The following is a 13,741-nucleotide window of genomic DNA, read 5'->3' on the forward strand; positions in this document are numbered from 1 at the left end:
TGTGGATGACAGTTTATAGATGACGATCCTAGAAATAGGATCCCTTGATTGTTTCTAGCGTGGGTTAGACATATATATAAACGAGATTGGGTGGATATAAATAGGGAGCTGCTTCGTATGGGCCAAATAGGCCTTCTGCAGTTACCTTTATTCTTATGTTCTTGTGTTGTTGCAGGTGAAGCGAGAGTTGGAGAACTCGTTATCTGCTTCTCCATCACCAGCCAACTACACCAGCCTCTACGATAAGGAGAACTACCCCAGCCGTCGCGCACAAGCTCTACATAACAAGGGAGCTGCCGTTACTGGCAAGCTAGAAGTAAGGTGAGTAGTTGGCACAAAATCAACGGTTCTTATGATATTGATTGCTGAAGATTATGCCACCCCAAAAGGTGGCACGGGGGTGAATAGCCCCGTAATCTTTGACACCTGTTAGAAGTTCCATTTTTGGGAGGGGTCACTTCTCTCAAAACGTTGGTACAGTAGCAGTCACTCCTGCAAACGGTCAACGTAACGGTCCCTGTGGTTCCCTTGTTACAACTTGTAATAAAGTTGTTACATCTTGTTATAATGTTATATGACGTATTAGAACGTTGTTACAACTTGCTATGTTGGTTGTTATAATGGTTAGGTGTTAAACCTTGTTCGAATGTCGTAGTTTCGTCATGTGTTTGGGGGAGGATGTGGATCTGTGCTGGAGGCCAGATAGAGACCTAGGGTTTGCAAGGAGTAGAGTTGGCCAAAATATTGTTCAGGTGTGAACATCAAGAACAGTAACTTCCGGCTCCTGTTAGCACGCTGCGAGCTTTTTCCTTCCCATAATTCCATGGGAAGGAAAAGCTCGCCTATAACTCGTGGGAAGGAAAGAGAGTTCAGCCACGCCCCTTTCGTGGTCACGCCTCTCGTGGTCTCGCCCCTCGTGGTCACGCCTCTCGTGGTCTCGCCTCTCGTGGTCTCGCCCCTCGTGGTCACGCCTCTCGTGGTCTCGCCCCTCGTGGTCACGCCTCTCGTGGTCTCGCCTCTCGTGGTCACGCCTCTCGTGGTCACGCCTGTCATGGTCACGCCTGTCGTAGTCTCGCCCCTCGTGGTCACGCCTCTCGTGGTCTCGCCTCTCGTGGTCTCGCCTCTCGTGGTCACGCCTCTCGTGGTCTCGCCTCTCGTGGTCACGCCTCTCGTGGTCACGCCTCTCGTGGTCTCGCCTCTCGTGGTCACGCCTCCCGTGGTCACGCCTCTCGTGGTCTCGCCTCTCGTGGTCACGCCTCTCGTGGTCACGCCTCTCGTGGTCTCGCCTCTCGTGGTCACGCCTCTCGTGGTCACGCGTCTCGTGGTCACGCCTCTCGTGGTCACGCCTCTCGTGGTCACGCCTCTCGTGGTCACGCCTCTCGTGGTCACGCCTCTCGTGGTCACGCCTCTCGTGGTCACGCCTCTCGTGGTCACGCCTCTCGTGGTCACGCCTCTCGTGGTCACGCCTCTCGTGGTCACGCCTCTCGTGGTCACGCCTCTCGTGGTCACGCCTCTCGTGGTCACGCCTCTCGTGGTCACGCCTCTCGTGGTCACGCCTCTCGTGGTCACGCCTCTCGTGGTCACGCCTCTCGTGGTCACGCCTCTCGTGGTCACGCCTCTCGTGGTCACGCCTCTCGTGGTCACGCCTCTCGTGGTCACGCCTCTCGTGGTCACGTCCTCTCGTGGTCACGCCTCTCGTGGTCACGCCTCTCGTGGTCACGCCTCTCGTGGTCACGCCTCTCGTGGTCACGCCTCTCGTGGTCACGCCTCTCGTGGTCACGCCTCTCGTGGTCACGCCTCTCGTGGTCACGCCTCTCGTGGTCACGCCTCTCGTGGTCACGCCTCTCGTGGTCACGCCTCTCGTGGTCACGCCTCTCGTGGTCACGCCTCTCGTGGTCACGCCTCTCGTGGTCACGCCTCTCGTGGTCACGCCTCTCGTGGTCACGCCTCTCGTGGTCTCGCCTCTCGTGGTCACGCCTCTCGTGGTCACGCCTCTCGTGGTCTCGCCTCTCGTGGTCTCGCCTCTCGTGGTCACGCCTCTCGTGGTCACGCCTCTCGTGGTCACGCCTCTCGTGGTCACGCCTCTCGTGGTCACGCCTCTCGTGGTCACGCCTCTCGTGGTCACGCCTCTCGTGGTCACGCCTCTCGTGGTCACGCCTCTCGTGGTCACGCCTCTCGTGGTCACGCCTCTCGTGGTCACGCCTCTCGTGGTCTCGCCTCTCGTGGTCACGCCTCTCGTGGTCACGCCTCTCGTGGTCTCGCCTCTCGTGGTCACGCCTCTCGTGGTCACGCCTCTCGTGGTCACGCCTCTCGTGGTCTCGCCTCTCGTGGTCACGCCTCTCGTGGTCACGCCTCTCGTGGTCATGCCTCTCGTGGTCACGCCTCTGGTGGTCATGCCTCTCGTGGTCTCGCCTCTCGTGGTCACGCCTCTCGTGGTCACGCCTCTCGTGGTCTCGCCTCTCGTGGTCTCGCCTCTCGTGGTCACGCCTCTCGTGGTCACGCCTCTCGTGGTCTCGCCTCTCGTGGTCACGCCTCTCGTGGTCACGCCTCTCGTGGTCACGCCTCTCGTGGTCACGCCTCTCGTGGTCTCGCCTCTCGTGGTCACGCCTCTCGTGGTCACGCCTCTCGTGGTCTCGCCTCTCGTGGTCACGCCTCTCGTGGTCTCGCCTCTCGTGGTCACGCCTCTCGTGGTCTCGCCTCTCGTGGTCACGCCTCTCGTGGTCTCGCCTCTCGTGGTCACGCCCCTCGTGGTCACGCCTCTCGTGGTCACGCCTCTCGTGGTCTCGCCTCTCGTGGTCACGCCCCTCGTGGTCACGCCTCTCGTGGTCACGCCTCTCGTGGTCACGCCTCTCGTGGTCACGCCTCTCGTGGTCACGCCTCTCGTGGTCACGCCTCTCGTGGTCACGCCTCTCGTGGTCACGCCTCTCGTGGTCACGCCTCTCGTGGTCACGCCTCTCGTGGTCACGCCTCTCGTGGTCACGCCTCTCGTGGTCACGCCTCTCGTGGTCACGCCTCTCGTGGTCACGCCTCTCGTGGTCACGCCTCTCGTGGTCACGCCTCTCGTGGTCACGCCTCTCGTGGTCACGCCTCTCGTGGTCACGCCTCTCGTGGTCACGCCTCTCGTGGTCACGCCTCTCGTGGTCACGCCTCTCGTGGTCACGCCTCTCGTGGTCACGCCTCTCGTGGTCACGCCTCTCGTGGTCACGCCTCTCGTGGTCTCGCCTCTCGTGGTCACGCCTCTCGTGGTCACGCCTCTCGTGGTCTCGCCTCTCGTGGTCACGCCTCTCGTGGTCTCGCCTCTCGTGGTCACGCCCCTCGTGGTCACGCCTCTCGTGGTCACGCCTCTCGTGGTCTCGCCTCTCGTGGTCACGCCCCTCGTGGTCACGCCCCTCGTGGTCACGCCTCTCGTGGTCACGCCTCTCGTGGTCACGCCTCTCGTGGTCTCGCCTCTCGTGGTCACGCCTCTCGTGGTCACGCCTCTCGTGGTCTCGCCTCTCGTGGTCACGCCCCTCGTGGTCACGCCTCTCGTGGTCACGCCTCTCGTGGTCACGCCCCTCGTGGTCACGCCTCTCGTGGTCACGCCTCTCGTGGTCACGCCTCTCGTGGTCACGCCTCTCGTGGTCACGCCTCTCGTGGTCACGCCTCTCGTGGTCACGCCTCTCGTGGTCACGCCTCTCGTGGTCACGCCTCTCGTGGTCACGCCTCTCGTGGTCACGCCTCTCGTGGTCACGCCTCTCGTGGTCTCGCCTCTCGTGGTCACGCCTCTCGTGGTCTCGCCTCTCGTGGTCACGCCCCTCGTGGTCACGCCTCTCGTGGTCACGCCTCTCGTGGTCTCGCCTCTCGTGGTCACGCCCCTCGTGGTCACGCCCCTCGTGGTCACGCCCCTCGTGGTCACGCCTCTCGTGGTCACGCCTCTCGTGGTCACGCCTCTCGTGGTCACGCCTCTCGTGGTCACGCCTCTCGTGGTCACGCCTCTCGTGGTCACGCCTCTCGTGGTCACGCCTCTCGTGGTCTCGCCTCTCGTGGTCACGCCTCTCGTGGTCACGCCTCTCGTGGTCACGCCTCTCGTGGTCACGCCTCTCGTGGTCACGCCTCTCGTGGTCACGCCTCTCGTGGTCACGCGTCTCGTGGTCACGCCTCTCGTGGTCACGCCTCTCGTGGTCACGCCTCTCGTGGTCATGCCTCTCGTGGTCACGCGTCTCGTGGTCACGCCTCTCGTGGTCACGCCTCTCGTGGTCACGCCTCTCGTGGTCACGCCTCTCGTGGTCACGCCTCTCGTGGTCTCGCCTCTCGTGGTCACGCCTCTCGTGGTCACGCCTCTCGTGGTCACGCCTCTCGTGGTCATGCCTCTCGTGGTCATGCCTCTCGTGGTCACGCGTCTCGTGGTCACGCCTCTCGTGGTCATGCCTCTCGTGGTCACGCCTCTCGTGGTCATGCCTCTCGTGGTCACGCGTCTCGTGGTCACGCCTCTCGTGGTCACGCCTCTCGTGGTCACGCCTCTCGTGGTCACGCCTCTCGTGGTCACGCCTCTCGTGGTCACGCCTCTCGTGGTCTCGCCTCTCGTGGTCACGCCTCTCGTGGTCACGCCTCTCGTGGTCACGCCTCTCGTGGTCACGCCTCTCGTGGTCACGTCTCTCGTGGTCACGCCTCTCGTGGTCACGCCTCTCGTGGTCACGCCTCTCGTGGTCACGCCTCTCGTGGTCACGCCCCTCGTGGTCTCGCCTCTCGTGGTCACGCCTCTCGTGGTCTCGCCTCTCGTGGTCACGCCTCTCGTGGTCACGCCTCTCGTGGTCACGCCTCTCGTGGTCACGCCTCTCGTGGTCACGCCTCTCGTGGTCACGCCTCTCGTGGTCACGCCTCTCGTGGTCACGCCTCTCGTGGTCACGCCTCTCGTGGTCTCGCCTCTCGTGGTCACGCCTCTCGTGGTCACGCCTCTGGTGGTCACGCCTCTCGTGGTCCAAGGGCTGGCCAGAAATTTAATTAAAAGAGATGAAATCAATTGAGTCCCAGACATGAAATAAGAGACACGATTTTTCATAAAGTCTCAAATTTATAACAGAGGACCGAAACGTCGTCTTTTCTCTAATGCCCTATGCGTGTGGGGGTCGAGTTACTTGCTGCAGCCACTTTGTTGCGACTTAATGCAGAGAATAAGCATATTTAATACAATAGGTGTTTTGGTTTACCATGGACGATATGGTATGCGGGCCGCCCCAAGCAACAGCCTGGTGGACCAAACTCTCACAAGTCAAGCCTGGCCTCGGGCCGGGCTTGGGCAGTAGAACAACTCCCAGAACCCCATCAACCAGGTATATGTGGGCCTGCGGGCCGCTCCAAGCAACAGCCTGGTGGACCAAACTCTCACAAGTCAAGCCTGGCCTCGGGCCGGGCTTGGGCAGTAGAACAACTCCCAGAACCCCATCAACCAGGTATATGTGGGCCTGCGGGCCGCTCCAAGCAACAGCCTGGTGGACCAAACTCTCACAAGTCAAGCCTGGCCTCGGGCCGGGCTTGGGCAGTAGAACAACTCCCAGAACCCCATCAACCAGGTATCAAGCAGACTCGTAAATCAGTCAGCACGTTAACTATATAGTGCACATTTTATGTCTAACTAGAAATTACAGATGAATCTATTCAACTAGAAATTACAGATGAATCTATTCAACTTAACCTGCAGAGAACCAAACCCCACACTAGAAGGTGAAGGGACGACGACGTTTCGGTCCGTTCTGGACCATTCTCAAGTCGATCGACTTGAATCGACTTGAGAATGGACCAGGACAGATCGAAACGTCGTCGTCCCTTCACCTAGTGTGTGGTTTGGTCAACATACTTTAGCCACGTTATTGTGACTCATCGTCTGCAACCTGCAGAGATATTACAGATTGAACTGATTGATGAAGATGTAAGCCAGCACAAGAGGTAGCACGGGCATGAGTAACCCTGTAGGTGGTAGAGATGTTTGGTGCGAATGTTATCTTTGTAACATCTTGAAGTCTCTCTCTGGACCTGCCTTTTACAGATTAAATATAACCATTTCAGGCAGTTAAAACTCTGCAGCAGTTAGAGCACTGTTAGTGTATGTAAATTTGCAAGAAAAGTGGCACATATTGGCCCCCTTTGCATGTGATTTCATATGTAATTTGTTGTTGAATTCCTTGTATTCGGGTTTGTGAGTTGGTGAAAGGATTCTTCATATTTAATTTGCTTGGTGTTCATAAATGTCATAACAGAGACTGAATTTATAGCATCTTAGGCTCATAAGTAACGCTACTCTGAGAAATTATGTTTGCCTTTATTATTGGCAGTTGACAATATTTATGGCAGCCTTTTGTGTTTGGAGTCAAATAATCCATTTTTCTGTTGGAGATGGCAGCAGCCATCGAGCCGGTCGGCCGAGCGGACAGCACGCTGGACTTGTGATCCTGTGGTCCTGGGTTCGATCCCAGGCGCCGGCGAGAAACAATGGGCAGAGTTTCTTTCACCCTATGCCCCTGTTACCTAGCAGTAAAATAGGTACCTGGGTGTTAGTCAGCTGTCACGGGCTGCTTCCTGGGGGTGGAGGCCTGGTCGAGGACCGGGCCGCGGGGGACACTAAAAAAAAGCCCCGAAATCATCTCAAGATAGCCATACTAGGCTAATCCATACTAAACCTATTCTAACTTAAGTAACCTAACTTGTTCTATGTAAAACCTAGCCTAACCTTATCAGCCCTATATTATCCTGACCTATGAAAACCTAATTTTGCATCAACATTATAAAATGAAAAGGCATGTGATCTGTGGATATACAGCCCATCCTCCTGTTTTGGTAGTATTTATAGTAAAGATGAGGACCATAGTATATATGCCGATGTACAACACAATTAGAAAGTAGAAATCGGTACTATTGAGTTGGACAAACTGGAAAACATTTTCTATTTGTTGCAAACACAAGCTAACCTAACCTTCTTAGGCCTAATACATGATATATGAGGCCTAATATAGTACATATTAGAAGGAAGGAACTGCCTTACCAATGAAGCCATAAATGCCAAAACTCTGCTGGGTTTTAAAATACAAATAGAAATGATCATCAGGGCAAATGGAGGGGGGGGGGGGCCTTTGACAAGCTGCCAGCTTCCTGTCCTCGTCGAGGCCACTAGCATTAGTGGCCCTCAGGTAAATTCAGGTAAATGTGTGTGCTATACTAGGCCTAGGAGCTGGTCGGCCGAGCGGACAACACGCTGGACTTGTGATCCTGGGTTCCATCCCAGGCGCCAGCGAGAAACAATGGGCAGAGTTTCTTTCACCCTATGCCCCTGTTACCTAGCAGTAAAATAGGTACCTGGATGTTAGTCAGCTGTCACGGGCTGCTTCCTGGGGGTGGAGGCCTGGTCGAAGACCGGGCCGCGGGGACACTAAAGCCCCAAAATCATCTCAAGATAACCTCAAGAAGATAACCTAGGAATATTACTTTGTTTCTTAGCTTCATTTTTTCGGACTATAAAGTGAATAATACAAAATTCTACTATCTAGTTGCTTAGTACGTCAATATTTGTACTATGGATACTACACTGTACTATGGATACTACACTGTACTATGGATACTACACAAGTAGTGTAGATACTACACTACAGTACTATCCACCATGCAACACATGGATACAGGAGGAGCTGAATAATAAACGAGAGTGTCTTATAACAATAGTGAGAGATTATATGGCGGTAGCAGATAGACCACGACTGTTGATAGTCGGAGACTTCAACTTCAAATCCATAGACTGGGAGGCATATAAAGGTAGAACAGAGGACTTTCGGACCTGTAGATTTGTAAACCTCATCCTCCTAGAAACATTAATGTAGCAACACGTTAAACAAGCTGTGACAAGTGTAATAGTCACAATACTAGAAAAAATTATTTAAACTAAATGGGTAGAACACCTGGAAAAAAGATATATATTAACAGATAGACAATAACATACAGGTTTTCGATCTGGAAGATCCTGCGTAATGAATTTACTCAGTTTCTATGATCAAGCCACTGAGATTTAACAGGAAAGAGATGGTTGGGTTGACTGCATCTACCTGGATCTGAAAAAAAGGCTTTTGACAGAGTTCCACATACGAGGTTGTTCTGGAAACTGGAACATATTGGAGGAGTGACAGGTAGGCTTCTAATATGGATGAAAAATTTTCTAACCGGCAGAAAAATGAGGGCAGTAATCAGAGGCAATGTATTGGAGTGGAGAAATGTCACAAGTAGAGTACCACAGGGTTCAGTTTTTGCACCAGTGATGTTCATTGTCTACATAAATGATGTACCAGATGGAATACAGAATTATATGAACATGTTTGCTGATGATGCTAAGATAATAGAGAAAATAAGAAACACAGATGATTGTCATGCCCTTCTAGAAGACCTGGACAAAATAAGTATATGGAGCACCACCTGGTGAATAAATGCCATGTTATGGAATGTGGAATAGGAGAACATAGACCCTACACAACCAATAAATTATGTGATAAATCTTTAAAGAATTCTGATTTAAGAAAGAGATCTAGGGTTGGTTCTAGATAGAAAACTATCACCTGAGGACCACATAAAGAACTTTGTGCGAGCAGCCTATGCTACACTTTCTAATTTCAGAATTGCTTTTAAATACTATACATGCATGGCAAAATACTAAAGAAATTGTTCATTACTTTTTTTAGACAAAAGCTGGAATATGCAGCGATTGTATGGTGCCCATATCTTAAGAAGCATATCAACAAACTGGAAAAGATGCAAAGACATGCTACTAAGTGGCTCCCAGAACTGAAAGACAAGAGCTATGAGGAGAGGTTAGAGGCATTAAATATGCCAAAACTAGAAGATATAGAAAAAAAAGAGGCAATATGATAACGTACAAAATAGTAACAGGAATCGATAAAATTAATAGGGAAGAATTCCTGAGACTTGGAACTTCAAGAACAAGAGGTCATAGATTTAAACTAACTAAACACAGATGCCGAAGAAATATAAGAAAATTCACTTTCGCAAACAGAGTTGACAGTTGGAATAAGTTAGGTGAGAAGGTGGTGGTTATCTTGAGGTTATCTTGAGATTATTTCGGGGCTTTAGTGTCCCCGCGGCCCGGTCCTCGACCAGGCCTCCACCCCCAGGAAGCAGCCCGTGACAGCTGACTAACACCCAGGTACCTATTTTACTGCTAGGTAACAGGGGCATAGGGTGAAAGAAACTCTGCCCATTGTTTCTCGCCGGCACCTGGGATCGAACCCAGGACCACAGGATCACAAGTCCAGCGTGCTGTCCGCTCGGCCGACCGGCTCCCTTTGGTGGAGGCCAAAACCATCATTAATTTCAAAGCGTTCTATGACAGAGTGCTTGGTAGACGGGACACTAAGAGCTTAGCTTTCATCCTGTAACTACACTTGGGTAATTACACACACTCTTATATATACATAAACATATATTCACTTAAAATGGAATTTTTCTCAGTTTATACTATACAGTATACTGTTAGAGGAATAGAAAGAGCCAAAATTAATATCATGGCAATTAGTAAGAGAAAAATTGTATATTTGGTAACCTGTTTTCATAGTGACATTTTGAGTTGGTTAATAATGCCATTGCACCTTTATGTTGAAAGGGTTGAACCATCAGCGTGCACCCTCAGGTTAATCAGTTGTACTACTGTACTTGTGTCAATGACGTAATACAAAATATGATCTTACAGATTGATTGGTGTACAAGACCTCCTGGAGGATGTTCCAGGCCGGTCCCGCCGAGATTCCCACTCCGGACCCTCCGACCTCAAATCTTTCATGAAAGGCGTCACAGGAAAATCCTCCAAATCCTATTCTGTTAAGGACGAAATTTCAAGTAAGTTGAATTTAAGAGTTGGTCCGTACCATAATATAATAATGTTAATAATGTTAATGTTAATAATGTTAATGTTTTACTGCACAGCAAATATGAATTTTCAGTTTTTAAAAGTGAAAAATCTGTTAAAACTATGTGGATGATTATCTATGTGAACAAATGCTACAAAATTAGATGAGATAGAAGATAGAAAATTTGAATATGGTCCTGATAAGTGAGCTTGTAGCATATTGTGTGTTCTGTGGGTTATCTTTTTCGACTGCTCCCTAAGGTAAGAATCCCTTTGTCTGCAGGATAGGATCATATGCCGTCAGGCAGGATGACTTACTAGCACATTTGTAAGGGTTACTTTTCAGGTGGTGCCTTCGTAAAAGTGTTAAGGAGTTCATGGCAAAGACGCAATTCAGCACAGAATGTCTGAGATGATTCTTTAGCAGAGTTCAAGAACTCCTGGTTGTCATGTCTTGGCTCCAGGCTGCCTTCTGGTACTTCTGTCAGAGCTGCAGAACCCTTGTGATCTCTGTCAGTCTTTTTGAGGCCTTATTAAGCTAGCCCAGGTTGACACACGTACAGAACCACACCACTGTTACCATTACAGTACTTCTATGTTGGTGTTCGCCCAGGTTGACACACGTACAGAACCTCACCACTGTTACCATTACAGTACTTCTATGTTGGTGTTCGCCCAGGTTGACACACGTACAGAACCATATCACTGTTTCCATTACAGTACTTCTATGTTGGTGTTCGACGTAACACGTCACAAGTCCGACTAGGAACATGGGCTGTTTTTCAAGGTCTGAGGAATGACAACTTACACCACTGAGTTAGTAAAACCAACTTATATTGAAATTGAAACAAGTTTATTGAGGTAAAATACACACAAAGGGATGAGGTAGCTCACGCTATTCTCACCCCGTTCAGTACATCGTGTTAATACATACATAGACACACATCACAAACAATAAACGTATTACCGAACATTCTGAGAGATAAACATCTACATTTCCCCCTCTACACAAGTAGTATAGTATCAGACGTACACACACATACTTTTATGACCTAGGTTTATATATTGTACAGTATATTATAGAACTTATATTGTACAGTATATTTCCAACTTTTTATTCATTTTTTATTAGTTCTAAATGAAATGAAATTTTTGTTCTTGCATGTGACCCAATTATTTTTGTGGAATACTTGTATATTTTGTAGAGGATGTAATGCATTGTTATTTTTTCCTTGCAGATGATGTAATGGCAGTACTAAAGCTAGATAATAACAAGGTTGTTGGCCAGACTAGCTGGAAACCCTGCTCTCAATCAGCGTGGGACCAGAGGCAAGTGGGACTTTTTTGTGTTGCCTCGACTCTTGTCTTGCCCGACTCTTTTGTGGATATTTTTCCTGTCTTAGACATTTGTGTAGTCGAATACAGATTTGTATTCTCTACTTTTGTATTGTTATATCAATTATTGACCTTTTAGCTGGTAAGAAGTCAAGTACTGACCCGGGAACTTGGCGAACTAGAAGTGCACAATTCTCCCTCTCGGCTTCGGGTCATCATTGCCATAGAAGCTCTTAAAAAGAAGAACTATATACTGTATATTTACATACCCAGGCTTCACAGGAAGCCTAGGTATCTTGGTTATCTTGAGATGATTTCGGGGCTTTAGTGTCCCCGCGGCCCGGTCCTCGACCAGGCCTCCACCCCCAGGAAGCAGCCCGTGACAGCTGACTAACTTCCAGGTACCTATTTACTGCTAGGTAACAGGAGCATCAGGGTGAAAGAAACTCTACCCATTGTTTCTCGCTGGCGCCCGGGATCGAACCCGGGACCGAACACGGGTATACATATAAGGCTTCCTGTGAAGTGTCGTGTACACTAGAGAGAGGGGTGTCGTGTACACTGCAGAGAGAGAGAGGTGTTGTGTACACTGCAGAGAGAGAGAGAGGTGTTGTGTACACTGCAGAGAGAGAGAGAGGTGTTGTGTACACTGCAGAGAGAGAGAGAGGTGTTGTGTACACTGCAGAGAGAGAGAGGTGTTGTGTACACTGCAGAGAGAGAGAGGTGTTGTGTACACTGCAGAGAGAGAGAGGTGTTGTGTACACTGCAGAGAGAGAGAGAGGTGTTGTGTACACTGCAGAGAGAGAGAGGTGTTGTGTACACTGCAGAGAGAGAGAGGTGTTGTGTACACTGCAGAGAGAGAGAGAGGTGTTGTGTACACTGCAGAGAGAGAGAGAGGTGTTGTGTACACTGCAGAGAGAAGTGTCATATACAATGCAAAGAGGAGTGTCATATGCTCTGCAGAGAGAAGTGTTGTATATGACACGTGTGCCGTATACAGTAGAGAGAAATAGCGTCACATCTTGCAAACAGGTTCTATACCCTCTTGCCCTCCTCAATCATCATTGTTCGCACTAGATCTTCATCTCCCACAATCACCATATCTTTCTTTTCAGGGATTGCACTTTGTCACAAAACTTTTGTTCATAAAATATACATAAACATACATGGGGAGCCGGTCGGCCGAGCGGACAGCACACAGGACTTGTGGTCCTGTGGTCCCGGGTTCGATCCCGGGCGCCGGCGAGAAACAATGGGCAGAGTTTCTTTCACCCTATGCCCCTGTTACCTAGCAGTAAAATAGGTACCTGGATGTTAGTCAGCTGTCACGGGCTACTTCCTGGGGGTGGAGGCCTGGTCGAGGACCGGGCCGCGGGGGACACTAAAGCCCCAAAATCATCTCAAGATAATAAAGATAATTATGGGGTTAATTAGTAGGACATGCTTTGTATATTATATAAAACCACTAATTATGTAGATTGTTCATTCAAGTCTTTGAATTGTGCAAGCCGTGGGTTAATACATTTATGCTTCACAGTTATCTTTGACTATTTAAAGTATTTTGGTTTCAAATACTAATGCATATTTGTATTTTTCTTCAATGTGCAGATTTAGCATCGATTTAGAAAAATCCAGAGATTTAGAAATAGACATCTACTGGCGAGACTGGCGGTCACTTTGTGCGGTGAAGTTCCTAAGGTTGGAGGAGTTCATTGACGATGTAAGACACGGCATGGCACTTCAACTCGAACCCAAGGGACTATTGTTTGCCGAGGTTGGTACTTTCATGTTAAAAAAGTCACTCCTGTAGATTGAAGTACAGTACTGTCTTATGTGAAGTAAAACCAAGATAAGTGTAGACTTTGTGATGAGGTTTTGCCTGTAGGAATTTTATCAAATCTTAACAAACACAGCTAGTGGTTGCTAAGAGGAAAAGGCAGGAGAGAGGTGGAGTGAGTGAGGTGAAGGTGAGGGATTGTCAAAATTTATAATTTTTAATTTTTTGGGGAAGATATACAGCCTGAGGCCAGGCTCGACTGGAGTAGCAATGTTGATTGATCTTTATTTTGTAAGTATAGCATGTCTACAGATAACAGCAGCAACACTGCATTACACAGGAACCAGCAGCAGTACTGCATTACACAGTAAACAGCAGCAACACTGCATTACACAGTCAACAGCAGCAACACTGCATTACACAGTCAACAGCAGCAACACTGCATTACACAGTCAACAGCAGCAACACTGCATTACACAGTCAACAGCAGCAGTACTGCATTACACAGATAACAGCAGCAACACTGCATTACACAGTAAACAGCAGCAACACTGCATTACACAGGAACCAGCAGCAGTACTGCATTACACAGTAAACAGCAGCAACACTGCATTACACAGTAAACAGCAGCAACACTGCATTACACAGTCAACAGCAGCAACACTGCATTACACAGTCAACAGCAGCAACACTGCATTACACAGTCAACAGCAGCAACACTTCTTAAACTTCAGGGATTCTAAACTCATCATCAG

The 13,741-nt window shown here is 49.8% G+C and overlaps 1 protein-coding gene across 9 annotated transcripts in view; it reads left to right on the top strand.

The window, feature by feature from the left end:
- Positions 1 to 13,741, top strand: part of LOC123770464 (serine/threonine-protein kinase N) — a 312,702-nt gene that overhangs the window by 118,176 nt on the left and 180,785 nt on the right. For all 9 annotated transcript variants that reach the window (XM_069301810.1, XM_069301800.1, XM_069301804.1 and 6 more), the window contains 4 exons: positions 176 to 321; positions 9,719 to 9,864; positions 11,113 to 11,203; positions 12,818 to 12,983. In XM_069301810.1, coding sequence (XP_069157911.1) covers positions 176 to 321; positions 9,719 to 9,864; positions 11,113 to 11,203; positions 12,818 to 12,983 — 549 coding nt within the window. The remainder of the gene's footprint in view (positions 1 to 175; positions 322 to 9,718; positions 9,865 to 11,112; positions 11,204 to 12,817; positions 12,984 to 13,741) is intronic.

This window comes from Procambarus clarkii, chromosome 46 (assembly GCF_040958095.1).
Source record: "Procambarus clarkii isolate CNS0578487 chromosome 46, FALCON_Pclarkii_2.0, whole genome shotgun sequence".
NCBI classification, from domain to species: Eukaryota; Metazoa; Arthropoda; class Malacostraca; order Decapoda; family Cambaridae; genus Procambarus; species Procambarus clarkii.